This window comes from Scyliorhinus torazame, chromosome 17 (genome assembly GCF_047496885.1).
Source record: "Scyliorhinus torazame isolate Kashiwa2021f chromosome 17, sScyTor2.1, whole genome shotgun sequence".
In the NCBI taxonomy this organism is placed as follows: Eukaryota; Metazoa; Chordata; class Chondrichthyes; order Carcharhiniformes; family Scyliorhinidae; genus Scyliorhinus; species Scyliorhinus torazame.
Window position 1 is genome coordinate 98,529,036 of NC_092723.1, and position 19,307 is coordinate 98,548,342.

The 19,307-nt window shown below is 46.1% G+C and overlaps 1 protein-coding gene across 9 annotated transcripts in view; it reads left to right on the top strand.

Moving 5' to 3' along the window:
- LOC140394014 (inactive rhomboid protein 1-like) overlaps window positions 1-19,307 on the top strand; it is a 561,145-nt gene that overhangs the window by 482,193 nt on the left and 59,645 nt on the right. For all 9 annotated transcript variants that reach the window (XM_072480776.1, XM_072480778.1, XM_072480779.1 and 6 more), the window contains 2 exons: window positions 7,522-7,676; window positions 14,345-14,596. In XM_072480776.1, coding sequence (XP_072336877.1) covers window positions 7,522-7,676; window positions 14,345-14,596 — 407 coding nt within the window. The remainder of the gene's footprint in view (window positions 1-7,521; window positions 7,677-14,344; window positions 14,597-19,307) is intronic.

Here is a 19,307-nt window from a genome sequence, read left to right on the forward strand (position 1 = left end):
GGGAAAGACAGTAGAACAGCAATGGCAGGAGTTTCTGGGAGTAATTGAGGACACAGTACAGAGGTTCATCCCAAAGAAAAGAAAGGTTATCAGAGGGGGGATTAGGCAGCCATGGCTGACAAAGGAAGTTAGGGAATGCATCAAAGCAAAAGAGAAAGCCTATAATGTGGCAAAGAGTAGTGGGAAGTCAGAAGATTGGGAAGACTACAAAAACAAACAGAGGATAACAAAGAGAGAAATAAGGAAAGAGAGGATCAAATTTGAAGGTGGGCTAGCCAGTAACATTAGGAATGATAGTAAAAGTTTCTTTAAATACATTAAAAACAAACGGGAGGCAAAAGTTGACATTGGGCCGCTCCAAAATGACGCTGGTAATTTTGTGATGGGAGACAAGGAAATAGCTGAGGAACTGAGTAAGTACTTTGCGTCAGTCTTCACAGTAGAAGACATGAGTAATATCCCAACAATTCCGGAGAGTCAGGGGGCAGAGTTGAATATGGTAGCCATCACAAAGGAGAAAGTGCTAGAGAAACTAAGAGGTCTAAAAATTGAACAATCCCCGGGCCCAGATGGGCTACATCCTAGAGTTCTAAAGGAGATAGCTGAAGAAATAGTGGAGGCGTTAGTTATGATCTTTCAAAAGTCACTGGAGTCAGGGAAAGTCCCAGAGGATTGGAAAATCGCTGTTGTAACACCCCTGTTCAAGAAGGGAACAAGGAAAAAGATGGAAAATTATAAGTCAATTAGCCTAACCTCGGTTGTTGGCAAGATTCTAGAATCCATTGTTAAGGATGAGATTTCTAAATTCTTGGAAGTGCAGGGTCGGATTAGGACAAGTCAGTATGGATTTAGTAAGGGGAGGTTGTGCCTGACAAACCTGTTAGAGTTCTTTGAAGAGATAACAAATAGGTTAGACCAAGGAGAGCCAATGGATGTTATCTATCTTGACTTCCAAAAGGCCTTTGATAAGGTGCCTCACGGGAGACTGCTGAGTAAAATAAGGGCCCATGGTATTCGAGGCAAGGTACTAACATGGATTGGCAATTGGCTGTCAGGCAGAAGGCAGCGAGTTGGGATAAAAGGTTCTTTTTCGGAATAGCAACCGGTGACGAGTGGTGTCCCGCAGGGTTCAGTGTTGGGGCCACAGCTGTTCTCTTTATATATTAACGATCTAGATGACGGGACTGGGGGCATTCTGGCTAAGTTTGCCGATGATACGAAGATAGGTGGAGGGGCAGGTAGTATGGAGGAGGTGGGGAGGCTTCAGAAAGATTTAGACAGTTTAGGAGAGTAGTCCAAGAAATGGCTGATGAAATTCAACGTGGGCAAGTGCGAGGTCTTGCACTTTGGAAAAAAGAATAGAGGCATGGACTATTTTCTAAACGGTGACAAAATTCATAATGCTGAAGTGCAAAGGGATTTGGGAGTCCTAGTCCAGGATTCTCTAAAGGTAAACTTGCAGGTTGAGTCCGTAATTAAGAAAGCAAATGCAATGTTGTCATTCATCTCAAGAGGCTTGGAATATAAAAGCAGGGATGTACTTCTGAAGCTTTATAAAGCATTAGTTGGGCCCCATTTAGAATACTGTGAGCAATTTTGGGCCCCACACCTCAGGAAGGACATACTGGCACTGGAGCGGGTCCAGCGGAGATGCACACGGATGATACCAGGAATGGTAGGCCTAACATACGATGAACATCTGAGGATCCTGGGATTATATTCATTGGAGTTTAGGAGGTTGAGGGGAGATCTAATAGAAACTTACAAGATAATGAATGGCTTAGATAGGGTGGATGTAGGGAAGTTGTTTCCATTAGCAGGGGAGACTAGGATCCGGGGGCACAGCCTTAGAATAAAAGGGAATCACTTTAGAACAGAGATGAGGAGAAATTTCTTCAGTCAGAGAGTGGTGGGTCTGTGGAATTCATTGCCACAGAGGGCGGTGGAGGCCGGGACGTTGAGTGTCTTTAAGACAGAAGTTGATAAATTCTTGATTTCTCAAGGAATTAAGGGCTATGGAGAGAGAGCGGGTAAATGGAGTTGAAATCAGCCATGATTGAATGGTGGAGTGGACTCGATGGGCCGAATGGCCTTACTTCCACTCCTATGTCTTATGGTCTAACACATGACTATGCCCAAGTGAACTGACCTGACGCAATAAATTTCCTTTCTACAGTGGTGTTCCAGCTGTTTTGCACATGATGTGTTTAGAGCATCCAAGGTCACCGGCAGTAAAATATGAATGCTGTGGATGCTCTGAAGCTACTACTATTGGTTTTAACATGTGGCACAAGGTAGCCTTTTCCGCAGCAGAAAGGGACACCCAGGAGCCGAAAGGAGAATCTCTTCAGCAACAGGGACTCTGGGTGTCTGGAATGTTGCTCCAAGTGGTACAGCCACTGAATGCTTTCCCAAGCTGCAGATCTTCTACACGGTGTGTGCTTTGTATCCCTGCACATACCATGCACAAAGGTCTACACACAGGTGCTTTAGGCTCATTGCAGGCCTCAGACCTTAATCATAGAATCCCTACAGCATTTGGCCCATTGAGTCTGCGCTGACCTTCTGAAGGAGCACTCTACCTAGGCCCACTCCACTGCCCCATCCTGTAATCCTCTAACCTAACCTACACATCTTTGGACACTAAGGGGAAATTTAGCATGGCCAATCCACCTAACCTACACATCTTTGGACTGGGAGGACACCGGAGCACCCATTGGAAACTCGTGCAGACACTGGAAGAATGTGCAAACTCCACATAGACAGTGACCCAAGCCCGGAATTGAACCAGGGTCCCTGGTGCTGTCAGTTGGCAGGGCTAATCACTGTGCCACCGTGCTGACTGCAAGGAACCGCCATGCCCAAATTCAGGTTTTAATATTGGATTATTGGCTCTTAAGGTCGATTCAGCCTCTATTATTCATAAGGTCACAATCTAAATTTTTCCAGCTTTTATTTTCTTTGAATCAGAGATGGTGGGTGGGATTCTCTCAGTCCACGCTGGGCCAGAGAATCGCCGGGCCAGGTGCAAATCGCGCAACGCGCCCCGACGCCGATCTGCCGATTCTCCGACGAGCGGAGAATCGGTGCCGTTAGTGTCGATGCGGCGCCAGTCTGGGGCCGCTTTAAGTGGCCCCCCCCAACATTGACTCTCCGCCCGGGATGGGCCGAGCAGCCGTAAAACAAATCCAAGTCCCACCGGTGCCGTCCATGTGTGGTCTTACCCGGCGGGACCTCGGCGTGCATCCATCCGGGTGCGGCCTGGTGGAGGGGGAGTGGGGGGGTCCGACCCTAGGGAGGCCTCCGCTGTGGCCTGGCTCGCGATCGGGGGCCTCTTTTGCTCCGCGACGGCCCTTATAGCCCTACGCCATGTTGCGTCAGAGCCGGCGCGGCGAAGGGAGCCATCGCGCGTGCGCAGACCCGCGGCACCCATTTGACGGCATCGGCAGTTGGAGCAGCGTGGGTCACTCCAGTTCCGTGCTCGCCTCCTAAGGGGCTCGGAAACGCTGCTCCTGTGGGCTTGATGACGCCGTTGTGAAACTTGATGGCATTTACGATGGCGTCAACACTTAGCGTCAGCATCAGAGAATCCCGCCCGGTATTCCACAAATACTCAACAAGGGAAAATTGTTACATTATGGCAGTTTAGTAGTTTGGCTCCTTTGAACTACTAAAAAAATGTCCTTGCATTTATTTGCTTGGATAACCAAAACTCTCTGGCCAGGATTCTCCCGCAATTGGCGGGACGGCCCAACGCCGGTGCCAAGAGCGGTGCGAACCACTCCGGCGTCAGGCCACCCGGAAGTTGCGGAATCCTCCACACCTCCGGGGGCTAGGCTGGCGCCGGCGGAATTGGCGCTGCACCAACCAGCGTCGAAAGGCGGCCATGGGCCGGCGCGAGTTGACGCATGCACAGAACCGCCGGTGTGTTTTCTGCGCATGTGCAGGGGATTTCTTCTCCGCGCCGGCCATTGCATTGTCTTACAGGGGCCGGTGCAGAGGGAAAGTGTGCCCCCATGGCACAGGCCCGCCCACAGATCGGTGGGCCCCGATCGCGGGCCAGGCCACCATGGGGGCCCTCCCCGGGGCCGGATCCTCCCGCGACCCTCCAAGAACTCCGGTAGCCGCCCTCCAAACCAGGTCCCGCTGGGATGGACCATGTCATCCATCTGCTAACACGTAGCAAGTTCCATTCTCCTGTCCTCCCTGTCTTCATTGACTCTCAGTTAAGCGATGTCTCAATTTTTAAATTCCCATTCTTGTTTTCAAATCCCTCTGTGGCTTTACCACTCCCTATCTTTGTAACCTCCTCCTGCCCCACAACCCTCCCAAGATGTCTGCCCCTCTAATTCTGGCCTCTTTAACCATGCCTCATTTTGATAGCCTGACCACTGGTGGCCATGTTTTCAGGTACCAGGGCTCGAAGCGTAGCAATCCCTTCCTAAACTTCTCCGCCATTTTTCTTCTCTCCCATCCTTTAAGATGCTCTTTGAAATTTATCTCTTTAACCAAGCTTTTGGCCGTAATATTTCCTGTTTGGGCCCTTTCAGATTTTGCTTGATGATGTTCGTAGGAAGTACCTTCAGATGTTTGACTACATTGAAGGTGCTATTTGTTATTGAGCACACCTTATTTCCCACATTGTTCTATCTCTATCAATTCTATCCCTTTGGCATGGAGTTAGTTTTCTTTTTTTCTGCAAAGATGTATCCTGCTGTGTTATTTAGCAGCAGGCACTGCCAACTTCCTGCATTGTCTCCTGATCGAATGCACTATCGAGCAATTCATGACCAGAGCTTTAGCAGAGAGGGCTCAGTGTGAACTTTGGCAATGCTGAAAGATTTTCTGATGAAAGGATGGTGTTGGTTAAATCTCCACGCTTCAGTGCTTTAGTTTAATGAATAGCAAATGAGTTGAGTGACTAGAAATCCCAATGGACATTGATGAACCAGAAATTCTAAAGATGAACTTTTAGCTTGTGCAGTCTCTTGCACACAGTTATAATTATTGTTTTTCCTACTGTGGGTTTCTGCTCATAGTATTTCCATGGTTAGATTACATATGACAAAAGGCTTTTGCCTCCTTTAAAACTGGGGTACTTCACTTCAAAGATGACGGAGAAAAAAGGTCAATTTCCAAGAACATTCCTTATTTGAGGATAATGCCCTTTTGTCTGCCTTGCTGCCTCCTATATGGAAGTTTAATAAGGGGTAAATCATAGAATCATAGAATTTACAGTGCAGAAGGAGGCCATTCGACCCATCGAGTCTGCACTTTTCCTTGTAAAGAACACCCAACTTAACCGCACGCCTCCACCCCATTCCCGTAACCTAGCAACCCCACCTAACCTTTTTGGACACGAAGGGGCAATTTAGCATGGCCAATCTACCTAACCTGCACACCTTTGGACTGTGGGAGGAAACTGGAGCACCTGGAGGAAACCCACGCAGGCACTGGGATTGTGTAACCTGATCAGACAAAATCACGTTCATTTGCAACGAGGCTGCTCCAAGGAGAAAAGCATAATGGGATAGTGTCTACGATTTCCTCTATAATTCACGTACACGATCGCCAGCATTGCCCCGACAATCAATGCTGTTTCTCAGACTGTTTGGGCAAACTTGCCTGAAAGCACATAAACAACATTGGGAGAAATCATTCCCACAATAGCTTTCCTGTTCAATTGTCTAGCTCTGCTGACAAACTATGCCCTCTGTGTGTGCTTCTAATTGTGAGTCACAATTGGGCCTCCACTACTCTCTCCCGACTGCCTTTTACATTTAAATGAACAATGTCCCTTTTAAAATCTCAAGCAATGTGTTCAGCTACTGAATCATAGAACTCACAGAGAGATCTGTACTCTCTTGAGGACAGGTGTGTGAAAAGTACAGTAAAGCAATGGTCAATAGTTTATTTTAATAAGTGATGAAAAGAGCCACACGTGGTCCCAGCCCTGATGTAGAAATGCTCAATCTCACTATATGTAAGATGTTTTGCAGTGTTTTGCTGCAGGGAACTGCCTACGTTAGCCCGCTCATAGGAACAGGAGTCAGCATCCAGCCCCTTGAGCCTGCCCTGCTATTCAGTGAGATCATGGCTGATCTGTGGCTTAACTACATTACCTGCCTTTGGCACGTATCCCTCAATATCTTTGCTTAACAAAAATGTATCCATCTCAGATTTAAAATTGACGACTGCTCTAGCATTAATTGCCATTTGTGGGAGAGAGTTCCAAACCTCTACCACCTTTTGTGTGTAGAAGTACTTCCTAACATCTCTCCTGAATGGACAGGTCCTAATTGTTAGGCTATGCCCCTGCTGCTAGAATCTCCAACCAGTGGAAAGTGTTTATCTTTATCTACTGTCTTTCCCTGTTAATATCTTGAAGACTTTGATCAGATCACCCCTTATCCTTCTAAATTCTAGAGAAAACAGACCTAATTTGTATAATCTCTCCTCATAACTTAACACCTGTAATCCAGACATCATTCTTATGAATCTGCAATGCACTCCCTCCAAGGTCAAAATATCCTTCCTAAGGTGTGGTGCCCAGATCACAGAGCACAGTGCTCCAAGTGGCTTCTAACCAGGGTTTTGTGTAGCTGCAGTACAATTTCCGCATCTTTATACTCCAATCCTCTAGATATAAAGGCCAGCAGTCCCTTAGCTTTCTTGATTACTTTCTGCACTTGTTCGTGGCATTTTAAACATCTATGCACCTGAACCCCTAGGTCCCTTTGGACAGCCACTGAATTTAGCTTCAAACCATCTAGAAATTACCCTGACCTATCCTTTTTTGGTCCAAAATTGACAATATCACGCCTGTAGAGTATCAGTTTCTTTAAAGAAGAGCATGTGACTTTGCATTGTTAAATGTCAATATTAGTTTGCATGATTTAAGATAACCCCCATTGCCATGAGCATGACATGGTCACTGTTTGGTGGACAACGATGGATGACACTGGATAAACCAGAGAAAATCTATGAAACATAATCCTCTCGAACTGAAGAACTTCTCGACTATTTGCTGAGTTTTGGGTAATCTTTGATAGTTATAATTGACAACCGGTAAGAGAAATGCTGGACAATTGAAGAGATTTTTTAGTCCATTCCGGTTTCCATTAGGAACATCCTACACAGTTCTGTATTTGGCAGTTTTTCAGAGATTACTTTTCCAGAAGTATTTTGCTGGCACTGAATTTTGTGGAAGGGGTTAAGCCTGCAGTAAGTTGCTCATTGAGAATAGAAGCCAGTTAGCACGTGGAAATGATAGACCGCGCAGTAACAAAACTCGTAATTCTCACGCTGCACAAGCATCTGTGCACTTTGCAAGATCGGCTTTGCAATATCTCCATCTAGTGGCCATTGTGCAAGAATGGACAAACCTCATGGAACTAAGGAGAGAACGGTGTACAGTATATAATTCCCATTCAACCATAATGGCGTGATTATTAACAGAATTTAATAGTCTTAAATCTGCTGAGATTTTTCTCTCTTGAATTTTTTATTTCTTTTGGCCAGGAAGGAGTCCTTCCTGAAGAGTTGTCGACCTATCCTGATGAGGTATTTGAACCTGCCGAAACTGCGAAGGAGGCAGAGGCCAACTCTCTCGATCAAACTGACCTGACCGGCAGTGCCTTGGACAAAACTGAACTTGAGAAAAGTCATCTAATGCTGTAAGTTGCAGGTCTTCCACTGGGCAAGAAAAGAACAAACTCAATAATCAAAATTCTGCCGAGACTAACTTGTTGGGAGAGAATATGATTAAAAACACATCACAGTATGACTTTTGTTCCATTGAATCATCAAGTTCTAATGTAGACAGGTGCTCGAGAATGCTTGTAGGTGTAGTGAATTTGACTACTTTGATAAGCTGAAGCGAGGTACAGAATGCAACAGCATTGAATGAAGTGTTGTTCCTGTGCACACATTCTTATATTCAACAGACTTGGATTTTTCTATCTGTCTCATCAGGTGAAAACATCATACAATGTTGTTGAAAAAATCAAATTCCTCATTCATGTACAAAAAAACTCTTGAAATTTATGGTATCGCTATAATTTTATCTGCAGGATGATCCTCGGGCATGATTGGCCTCCACACAGAATCATACATTTGATACAACATAGAGGATGTTCAGCCCATTGAGACCATACTGTCTCTCTGTAGAGCCGTGAGCGTTTCTTTCCCCAATTTCCCCCATGCTCCCTATGTTTGTTCTCTGCAGACCTCCTTTATCTATAGAATCGTTCACTGTCCCACTTGCCTCTGCCCCGTGCACCTCCCTCATTCACAGGATGGGGAACAAACGTCAGCAAACCTTCCAACTGAAATCTCCTTGGCTGCCTGAGCTTTTCCAGGGGTGGGAATTAATGATTTCTGCAGCAAAATAATCTGGCTAAATTCAAACTCTGGGCAGTCTGTGACCACCGTGAGTTTCCAATTATAGTCAACTTTGGTTTTGAAAGCCCTAAGTCCTATAAAATTCTAACAGAACTAGACTGGGTAGATGCAGGAATGATGATCCCGATGGTGTGTGTGTCCAGAACCAGGGGTCACCGTCTGATGATACAGGGTAGACCATTTAGGACAGAGATGAGAAATTTCTTTACCCAGCGAGTGGTCGGCTTGTGGAATTCGTTGTACTCCCCTCACTCACCCATTCGTCCATTCGCTAACATTGGAACTGAACTTTGACTTTACCACATGGCAGCTGGTGCTGTCAAGAGGGGGTGAGTCCCAGGTGCTGACCCTCTCCGTGGTTCTCTGCATGGAGCCTTGCACTGAGGAGGTTCTTCAGGATACGGCTTTGAAAATTGGATTCTTGAAATCCAAACAGGAAATAGTTGAGACCAAACATTGTATGTTTCCAAGAACCAGTTAGATATTGCACTTCGGGCAAAGGGGATCAAAGGATAAGAGGGGAAAGCAGGATTAGGCTATTGAGTTGGAATATCAGCCTTGATCATAATGAATGGCAGAGCAGGCTCGAAGGACTGAATAGCCTCCTCCTGCTCCTATTTTCTATATTTCACTGCACCACCATTTGCTATAATAGTGTGTTGCAATCCCCATTACCGGGTGACGGTAAGGAGTAAATCTCTGCACATTGACAAGCCATCATTCACTGGCTATCTTCTACCTTGAGACCCGATTACATTGACCCAATTCTTCTGATCAGCATCGGATCTGCTGCATCTGACACTGATCATGCAGAAAACTGTACACCTAAACTGTTGGGATTTAAAGAATCCAATTTTCAAAGCCGTATCCTGAAGAACCTCCTCAGTGCAGGGCTCCATGCAGAGACCCACGGAGAGGGTCAGTATCAGAGACTCACCCCTCTTGACAGCACCAGCTGCCATGTGGTAAAGTCAAAGGTTCAGTTCCAATGTTGGCGAATGGATGAATGGGTGAGGTGAGTGGTCCGGTTGAGAGATAGTCAGGTCAGGGAGAGTCGAGTGATTGGGGGTATTTGGGCGTAGTCGGGTCGTGTCAGGGGTGGTAGTCGGGTGGTCAGGTCGGGGGTGATAGGTGGGGGTCCAGGGGCTGTGATTGGAAGGTCGGTTTTGTAGTTGCCCAGATGTTAGGCCAGGTTTTACTTGGTCTAATGTTGCCTGGCTACCTACTCGGGTAAGTGCCACGGATCTCTCCCAAGTCTACGACTCTTACCTCAGAGTCATTCATAGACGGTTCAAGGGAGCAGAGAAATTGCCCATCAGAAATTCAAACGTCCTGGTGAATTCTCATGGAGGTCTGTGCATCAGGGTTTCCACAGGGTCTCGCTACATATCGCAGTTGTGTGTCAAGGCGATCCAGAGACTGAAAGATTTAGCCCAATATAGTCAATACACTCCCCTGGAATGACACAAAGAAAATGCACGCTTTGCCACAGAGTGAGATCAATGTCCAATACACCAGTCCCCTCACCCAACCCTATTCAATCACTGAACTACCTGAGCTCCAGTGCCCACTTAGACTGCCTGAAATGGGAAACCTGTTTCACAAATTCAAAGGATGTCCTGTCATTAAACTCAGGAGGACATACGGAAAACATTTACTTGCAAGTTTCTTATGTGAAAATTCTTCCTTCTGTTCTTTTCCAGGCTCAAGAGTAAATATTGGGTCCCGTGCCTTCACATGAAGGCTTGGCCAGGCCATCCCAGAATAAGAGAGACCTAGACAGGAAAGACTTGTTTCCTCTTGCTGAGGGGTCAATTACCAGGGGGAATATATTGATGTTCATTGGTATAACGATTAGAGGGAAATATCTTTTCACCCAGAGGGTGATGGGCATCTGGAATTCACTTCCTAAGTTGGTGGTTCAGGCTGAAACGCTTAGTCCCTGGATCTGTATCTGAAGTGCTAAGACCATAAGAAATAGTAAGAAGTCTTACAACACCAGGTTAAAGTCCAACAGGTTTGTTTCAAACACTGGCTTTCGGAGCACTGCTCCTTCCTCAGATGAGGAAGGGGCAGTGCTCCGAAAGCTAGTGTTTGAAACAAACCTGTTGGACTTTAACCTGGTGTTGTAAGACTTCTTACTGTGCTCACCCCAGTCCAACGCCGGCATCATAAGAAATAGGAACAGGAATAGGCCGTTCGGTCCCTCTAGCCTGCTCCGTCATTCAATAGGATCATGGTTGTCACCTGCAAGTTTAGAACAAAGAAGAACAAAGAAAATTACAGCACAGGAACAGGCCCTTCGGCCTACCCAGCCTGCCCCGATCCAGATCCTTTATCTAATCCTGTTGCCTATTTTCCAAGGATCTACTTCCCTCTGTTCCCCGCCCATTCATAAATCTTACTAGATGCATCTTAAGTGATGCTATCATGCCCGCCTCTACCACCTCTGCTAGCAAAGCGTTCCAGGCACCCACCACCCTCTGCGTAAAAAACTTTCCACGCACATCTCCCTTAAACTTTCCCCCTCTCACCTTGAAATCGTGACCACTTGTAATTGATACCCCCACTCTTGGAAAAAGCTTGTTGCTATCCACACTGTCCATTCCTCTCATAATTTTGTAGACCTCAATCAGGTCCCCCCTCAACCTCGGTCTTTCCAACGAAAACAATCCTAATCTACTCAACCTTTCTTCATAGCTAGCACCCTCCATACCAGGCAACATCCTGGTGAACCTCCTCTGCACCCTCTCTAAAGCATCCACATCCTTTTGGTAATGTGGCGACCAGAACTGCACGCAGTATTCCAAATGTGGCCTAACCAAAGTCCGATACAACTGTAACATGACCTGCCGACTCTTGTACTCAATACCCCATCCGATGAAGGCAAGCATGCTGTATGCCTTCTTGACCACTCTTATCGACCTGCGTTGCCACCTTCAGGGTACAATGGACCTGAACTCCCAGGTCTCTCTGTACATCAATTTTCCCCAGGTCTCTTCCATTGACAGTATCATCCGCTCTTGAATTGGATCTTCCAAAATGCATCACCTCGCATTTGCCTGGATTGAACATCCATCTGCCATTTCTCTGCCCAACTCTCCAATCTATCTATATTTTGCTGTATTCTCTGACAGTCCCCATCGCTATCCACCAATCTTAGTATCATCTGCAAACTTGCTAATCAGACCACCTATACCTTGGTCCAGATCATTTATGTATATCACAAACAGTGGTCTGAGCATGGATCCCTGTATAACACCACTATTCACCTTTCTCCATTTTGAGACACTCCTTTCCACAACTACTCTCTGTCTCCTGTTGCCCAGCCAGTTCTTTATCCATCCAGCTAGTACACCCTGAACCCCATGCGACTTCACTTTTTCCATCAACCTGCCATGCAAAACTTTATCAAACGCCTTACTGAAGTCCATGTATATGACATCTACAGCCCTTCCCTCATCAATTAACTTTGTCACTTCCTCAAAGAATTCTATTAGGTTTGTAAGACATGACCTTCCCTGCACAAAACCATGCTGCCTATCACTGATCAGTCTATTTTCTTCCAAATGTGAATAGATTCTATCCCTCGGTATCTTCTCCAACAGCTTGCCTACCACTGACGTCAAGCTCACAGGTCTATAATTCCCTGGATTATCCCTGCCACCCTTCTTAAACAAAGGGACAACATTAGCAATTCTCCAGTCCTCCGGGACCTCACCCGTGCTCAAGGATGCTGCAAAGATATCTGTTAAGGCCCCAGCTATTTCGTCCCTCGCTTCCCTCAGAAACCTGGGATAGATCCCATCCGGACCTGGGGACTTGTCCACCTTAATGCCTTTTAGAATACCCAAAACTTCCCTCTTTTTTGTGCCGACTTGACCTAGAGTATTTAAACATCCATCCCTAACCTCAACGTCCGTCATGTCCCTTTCCTTGGTGAATACCGATGCAAAGTACTCATTAAGAATCTCACCCATTTCCTCTGATTCCACGCATAAATTCCTTCTTTTGTCCTTGAATGGGCCAATCCTTTCTCTAGTTACCCTCTTAATCCTTGTATACGAATAAGGATTTTCCTTAACTCTGTTAGCTAAAGATATTTCATGACCCCTTTTAGCCCTTTTTATTGCGCGTTTGAGATTTGTCCTACTTTCCCGATATTCCTCCAAAGCTTCATCAGTTTTAAGTCGCCTAGATCTTATGTATGCTTCCTTTTTCATCTTAGCTAGTCTCACAATTCCACCCATCATCCATGGTTCCCTAATCTTGCCATTTCTATTCTTCATTTTCATAGGGACATATCTGTCCTGCACTCTAATCAACCTTTCCTTAAAAGACTTCCACATTTTAAATGTGGATTTACCCTTAAACAGCTGCTCCCAATCCACATTCCCTAGCTCCTGCCGAATTTTGTTATACTTGGCCTTTCCCCAATTTAGCAATCTTCCTTTAGGACCAGTCTCGTCTTTGTCCGTGAGTATTCTAAAACTTACGGAATTGTGATTGCTATTCCCAAAGTAATCACCAACTGAAACTTCAACCACCTGGCTGGGATCATTCCCCAATACCAGGTCCAGTATGGTCCCTTCCCGAGTTGGACTATTTACATACTGCTCTTAAAAAAAACTCTCCTGGATGCTCTACCCTATTGCTCCTACATTTTTCTATAATCTGTCTACATATTTGTACCTCTACTTCATGCTCGCTTTTGGGAGTTACAGGTTACAGTCCAGGTTACAGTCCAGGTGTTGGAAAATTAAATTAAAATGAGCAGCTAGATTTTTTTTAAATTTATTTTTGGCCGATGCAGGCATGTGTTGAGTGGCCTGTTTCTGCACCATAACTTTTCTATGGTTTTAAGAGTGCCGCAATGCTTTGCTTTTACTGATTACTGAGATGAGCAAATACATTTATAATAATAATCTTTATTATTGTCACAAGTAGGCTTACAGTAACACTGCAATGAAGTTACTGCGAAAATCCCTTAGTCTTTTTACTGTTTTACATTTTTTAGGAAGACTGCTCATTAGTATTTTAACCGCTTTATGTATTAGCGTCTTTTATGACAACCATGTGAATACATTTTGCCTCATACAGGCCGAGTGTCCTTTATCTGTAAATCCAAACATCAAACACATCCAAAACTGCACTTTTTTTTAAACCTCATCGATATTTAGCACGGGAAACCCCTGACCCGAGCTGACACAAACCTTGCTGTCCGGACTTGACCTTCAGTTTAGTTGCTTGCCTTTCCCTATGTCCAGCTGCTGTGAGGGCTTTTGCTTATGAACCAAGCCCTATCATGGCAACTACATTCAACCAAGAAAATGCAGGGACAGGCAAATAACAGTATCCGATTCAAATAGAATCAGTCATCTTGGGAGGTATAGGTACGAGTACCAGGTCCAGTCTGCCAGAGGCTGCTTTCCCCTTGCTTCACAAATTGAGGGACACAAAGCCTTTTCGCCGACTCCTCATTATTAGCTAGGTTTCCACAAGTTGCTATTTATTCATTGTAACTATACCCAATAAGGTATATTGCATCTGAAAACCAAAAATATCCCAAAACCAAAACACAGTTGGCCCCAAGGTTTCAGATAGTGAATGACGTGGCCTGTGTACAACTTTTGAAGTATAAATTTTGGAAATGCTTTCCATAGATAAATAGTCAAAAAGTTTAAACGAAAGAGAAAATGCTGGAAAATCTCAGCAGGTCCGGCAGCATCTGTAGGAAGAGAAAAGAGCTAATGTTTCAAGTCCGATGACTCTGTCAAAACGTTTAAATGTTTGATTGGCACATTAGCGAGTAGAAAAGCATGGTATCTTGAGGAAACTGGTTGTATTAAAGTTGTCACAGGTAGATGCCTGTGTTCATTAATACAGTGTTTATATTTGTCAACGTTACTCTAAAGAATCCTTTGTCGTTTTCTATCATCAGTCCATTGGAACGGGGCTGGCGGAAACAGAAAGAAGGAGTAGCTGCTCAGCCCAAGGTGCGCTTACGGCAGGAGGTGGTCAGTGTGAGTGGACAGAGGAGAGGTCAGCGCATTGCTATACCTGTAAAGAAACTGCTCGCTAAGGAAAAGAGGCCCTACGGACTGGGGATGGTGGGAAAGTTAACAAATCGAACATATCGCAAGCGGATAGACAGCTATGTGAAGAAGCAAATAGATAATATGGATGATCATCGGTAAGACGTGGATTACAATTTCAATATATATATATATTGGCTTGAGTGTTATTTATGAACGGCACATCCTGCGATATTTAGTTCTATTTCAATGGCACATTGAATTCCTGCAGAAGAAGGCCATTCGACCCTTTGAGTCTTCACCGGCTCTTTGAGTCTTCACCGATCCTCTGAAAGAGCACCCTACCTGGGCCAACTCCCCTGCCCTATCTCCATAACCCCGTCTAACCTACCCGTCCTTGGACACTAAGGGCAATTTAGAATGGCCAATCCACCTAACCTGCACATGGTTGGACTGTGGGACAAACCAGAGCACCCGGATGAAACCCACCCAGACACGGGGAGAACATGCAGACTCCACACAGACAGTCACCCAAGGCTGGAATTCAATCCGGGCCCCTGATGCTGTGAGGCAGCAGTGCTATCCACTGTGCCACCGTTCTGCCTCATGAGAGATTTGCTTAGAAGTTGGCGTTGTCTGTTTGTGGACATTTGAGGTACCATTTGAAGTGCCCCTGACCATTCTTCCATCGAATGGCTCAGCGGCACTGGATTTCCTCCACTGCAAAACCAAAATTTATTTTGTGAATCTGCACAGTGATTCCGAACAGATTGTTTGAATATTGCAGCACAGCACCAACCTGTCCTCGCCTCATGGCCAAACACCGCATACCTAGCATGGGTTATTGGGCAAAGACAGGGGCCCCAGACGAATTCCCTCCCAAACTACTGCTGAGGCCAATCACAGAAATTGCAGAAGGAGGCCAGTTGGCCCATCGCTCATACACTGGCTCTTCAAATGAGCAACTCACCCTAATACTATTGCCCATAGCCCTGTACGTTGTTCTTTGGCATAACATTTTCATTCCCTGCTATATGTTTCAATTGAGCCTGCCTCCACCACACACTCAGGCTTTGCATTCCAAACCTAAGCTTTGTGAAAAAGTTTCTCCTCATAACTTTTGCTTCTTTTACTTGATTACTTTAAATCTATGCTCTCTTGTCCTCGATCCTTTCATGAGTGGGAGCAGTTTCTCCCTATCTACCCTGCCCAGACCCCTCATGATTTTGAACATCTCTATCAAATCTCCTATCAGCCTTCTTTTATCTAAGGAAAACAGTCCCATCTTCTCCAATCCATGCTGAAATTCTACAACCCTGGAACCATTCTTGTGAATCTTTTTTGCACACTCTCATTCTCACTCTCTAACACACCCTCTGGCTCGCCCTCTACCTCGCCCTCTACCTCACCCTCTCACTCTCTCTCCATCTCACTCTCTCTCCATCTCACTCCCTCTCCATCTCACTCTCTCTCGCCCTCTACCTCGCCCTCTACCTCGCCCTCTACCTCGCCCTCTACCTCGCCCTCTACCTCGCCCTCTACCTCGCCCTCTACCTCGCCCTCTACCTCGCCCTCTACCTCGCCCTCTACCTCGCCCTCTACCTCGCCCCCTACCTCGCCCCCTACCTCGCCCCCTACCTCGCCCCCTACCTCGCCCCCTACCTCGCCCCCTACCTCGCCCCCTACCTCGCCCCCTACCTCGCCCCCTACCTCGCCCCCTACCTCGCCCCCTACCTCGCCCCCTACCTCGCCCCCTACCTCGCCCCCTACCTCGCCCCCTACCTCGCCCCCTACCTCGCCCCCTACCTCGCCCTCTACCTCGCCCTCTACCTCACCCTCTATCTCACCTGTTATGGGCCAGGTTTTAATGAACCCCAAAGTGGATCTTGGAGTTCACCTGACCCACAACCTTTAATAGATTGTGGTATGGGGAGCACACGGCCCACTCTACAGGGGGGTACAGCATAAATGGAAAAGTATTTTTTAAAGCAAAACCATGTTTATTCTATGAACTCAAGTTAACCTTTTTAAAACATGCAGTGAGCATCTTAGCAACCATTAATTCAAATACAACCTCCAAAGAATACAACACTAAGTAATGCTTAATAACTTCCCAAACAACATCCAGAAGACAGAAGAAACACCTTTCAATAGAAGCACATTAGGTTTACATTCACTACTGAGAACATTTATAATTCTGAATTCACAAAATGATCAAGAGATAGTCTTTTGATGGCAGAGAGAACAGCAGTACACCTGCTTGGTCTGGCTTCAGCTCCAACACTGAAAACAAAACTAAAACACACCCTGGAGCCTGCTCAAAAACGAAAGTAAAAAGCTGACGGACAGCCCAGCTCCACCCACTCTCTGACATCACTGCAGTAATAAACACCCATTTCTTAAAGGTGCTCTCACTACAGATATTTATATACACACCCATTTATAAACACCCATTTCTTAAAGGTACTCTCACATGACACACCCTCTATCTCACTCTCTCTATCTCACTCTCTCTATCTCACTCTCTCTCGAACTCACTCTCTCTCGAACTCACTCTCTCGATCTCACCCTCTCTCGATCTCACCCTCTCTCGATCTCACCCTCTCTCGATCTCACTCTCTCTCGATCTCACCCGCTCTCGATCTCACCCTCTCTCGATCTCACCCTCTCTCGATCTCACCCTCTCTCGATCTCACCCTCTCTCGATCTCACCCTCTCTCGATCTCACCCTCTCTCGATCTCACCCTCTCTCGATCTCACCCTCTCTCGATCTCACCCTCTCTCGATCTCACCCTCTCTCGATCTCACCCTCTCTCGCTCTCACCCTCTCTCGATCTCACTCGCCATCTCTCACTCCATCTCTCTCTCTCCATCTCTCTCTCTCCATCTCTCTCTCTCCATCTCTCTCTCCCCATCTCTCTCCCCATCTCTCTCCCCATCTCTCTCCCCATCTCTCTCCCCATCTCTCTCCCCATCTCTCTCCCCATCTCTCTCCCCATCTCTCTCCCCATCTCTCTCCCCATCTCTCTCCCCATCTCTCTCCCCATCTCTCTCCCCATCTCTCTCCCCATCTCTCTCTCCATCTCTCTCTCCATCTCTCTCTCCATCTCTCTCTCCATCTCTCTCTCCATCTCTCTCTCCATCTCTCTCTCCATCTCTCTCTCCATCTCTCTCTCTCCAATGCCTTCACATATTTCCTGAAGTGTGGCACCTAGAACTGGAGACAATACTCCAGCTGAGACTGAACTAGTGGCTTATACAAATTCAACATACCCTCCTTGTACTCTATTGTTAAAGCCCAGGATACTGTATGGATGCTTTCACCTATCCTGCCACCTTCGATGATTTATGCATATGTACACCCATCCCCTCTGCTCCTGCCCCCTCTTCAGACCTGCACCTTTATTTTATATTGTCAGTTGCCAGTAAAGCATGGCACTTTGCTTTCTCCTGGCTGAAACTGGAGTTTAAACCAGGACCTGCCTAATCTGTATAGCTCTGTTTCTCACTGCCAGCTGAACCAGCTGATCCTGATACAGATGATGTAAGTAATGGGAGGAGCCAGGTCTGCCTGTAGTTTTGACGTCTGATTTACGATTTTAAGATGAACAGCAGTTTTTACCAAATGCTGTTAAGCAGAATGTACTCGTTCTGATCTTGAAAGAAACTCTGTCCAAAAGACTCTCAGAGCTAAGCTAGTAAACCTATTTTGTTAATTATATTTATAAGTGGCATTTGAACTGTATTGAGCTGCTTACTTGGAGATGGGAGCTGGTATGTTTATATTTTCCATGTGTTTAAGAATTGTTTCATTCCTATTGGAATTTCTCCAAATTTGCCATTCTTGGGTCTGAAGAGGGCTTCCACAAAACATGGGAGCCATTCACCCGACTGTTTCGAGACCTGTTTGTGGCCAACACATAAATAAATAAGTGGCCAGGTGGCGCAGTGGTTAGCATTGCTGCCTCACAACGCCGAGGTCCCAGGTTTGACCCCGGCTTTGGGTCACTGTCCATGGAGTTTGCACATTCTCCCCGTGTTTGCATGGATTTCACCCCCACAACCCAAAGATGTGCAGGGTAGGTGGATTTGTCTTGCTAAATTGCCCCTTAATTGGAAAAAATGAAAAACAGGAAGGGGAAACGAGCAATGGCCGATGTCGAGGCAACTGCACAAAAGAATGTAAAAAGCATTGGTGCCCCCTCCAACCCAGTTAGATGATCGGTAAAAAGGAAAGAATAGGAGAGAGGGGAGGAAAGACCCCTCCCGTCTGGTTAGTTTTCCTAGAGCCTATGTGTTTTGCTTTGCAAGGTACATACCTGTATCCATAACTTATACAAAGTCATAAAGGGGCAGCACGGTAGCACCGTGGTTAGCACAGTTTCTTCACAGCTCCAGGGTCGATTCCCAGCTTGGGTCATTGTCTGTGCGGAGTTTGCATGTTCTCCCTGTGCCTGTGTGGGTTTCCTCCGGGTGTCCCAAGGATGTGCTGATTAGGTGGATTGGCCATGCTAAATTGCCCTTGATGTCCCCCCCAAAAAAGGTTAGGTGGGGTTACTGAGTTACGGGGGTAACTTGGAAGTGTGGGCTTAAATGGGGTGCTCTTTCCAAGGGCCGGTGCAGAATTGATGGGCCGAATGGCATCCTTCTGCACTGTAAATTCTATGATTCTATGAAAACTGTATTGTAAAACATTTATTTAAAAAAGGGAGGGGATCAGGGGGCAGTTGGCGGGGGAGGGGGGTTAGGAAGAGGAGAGCTGGAGGGGGTAGGGAAGATTGTACGCTGAGTCAGATGGCGACAGACTGTAAATAGGGAAACCTAAGAAGAAGCCTTTTTGTACTGTACAATAAATGAAAATAAACAGCA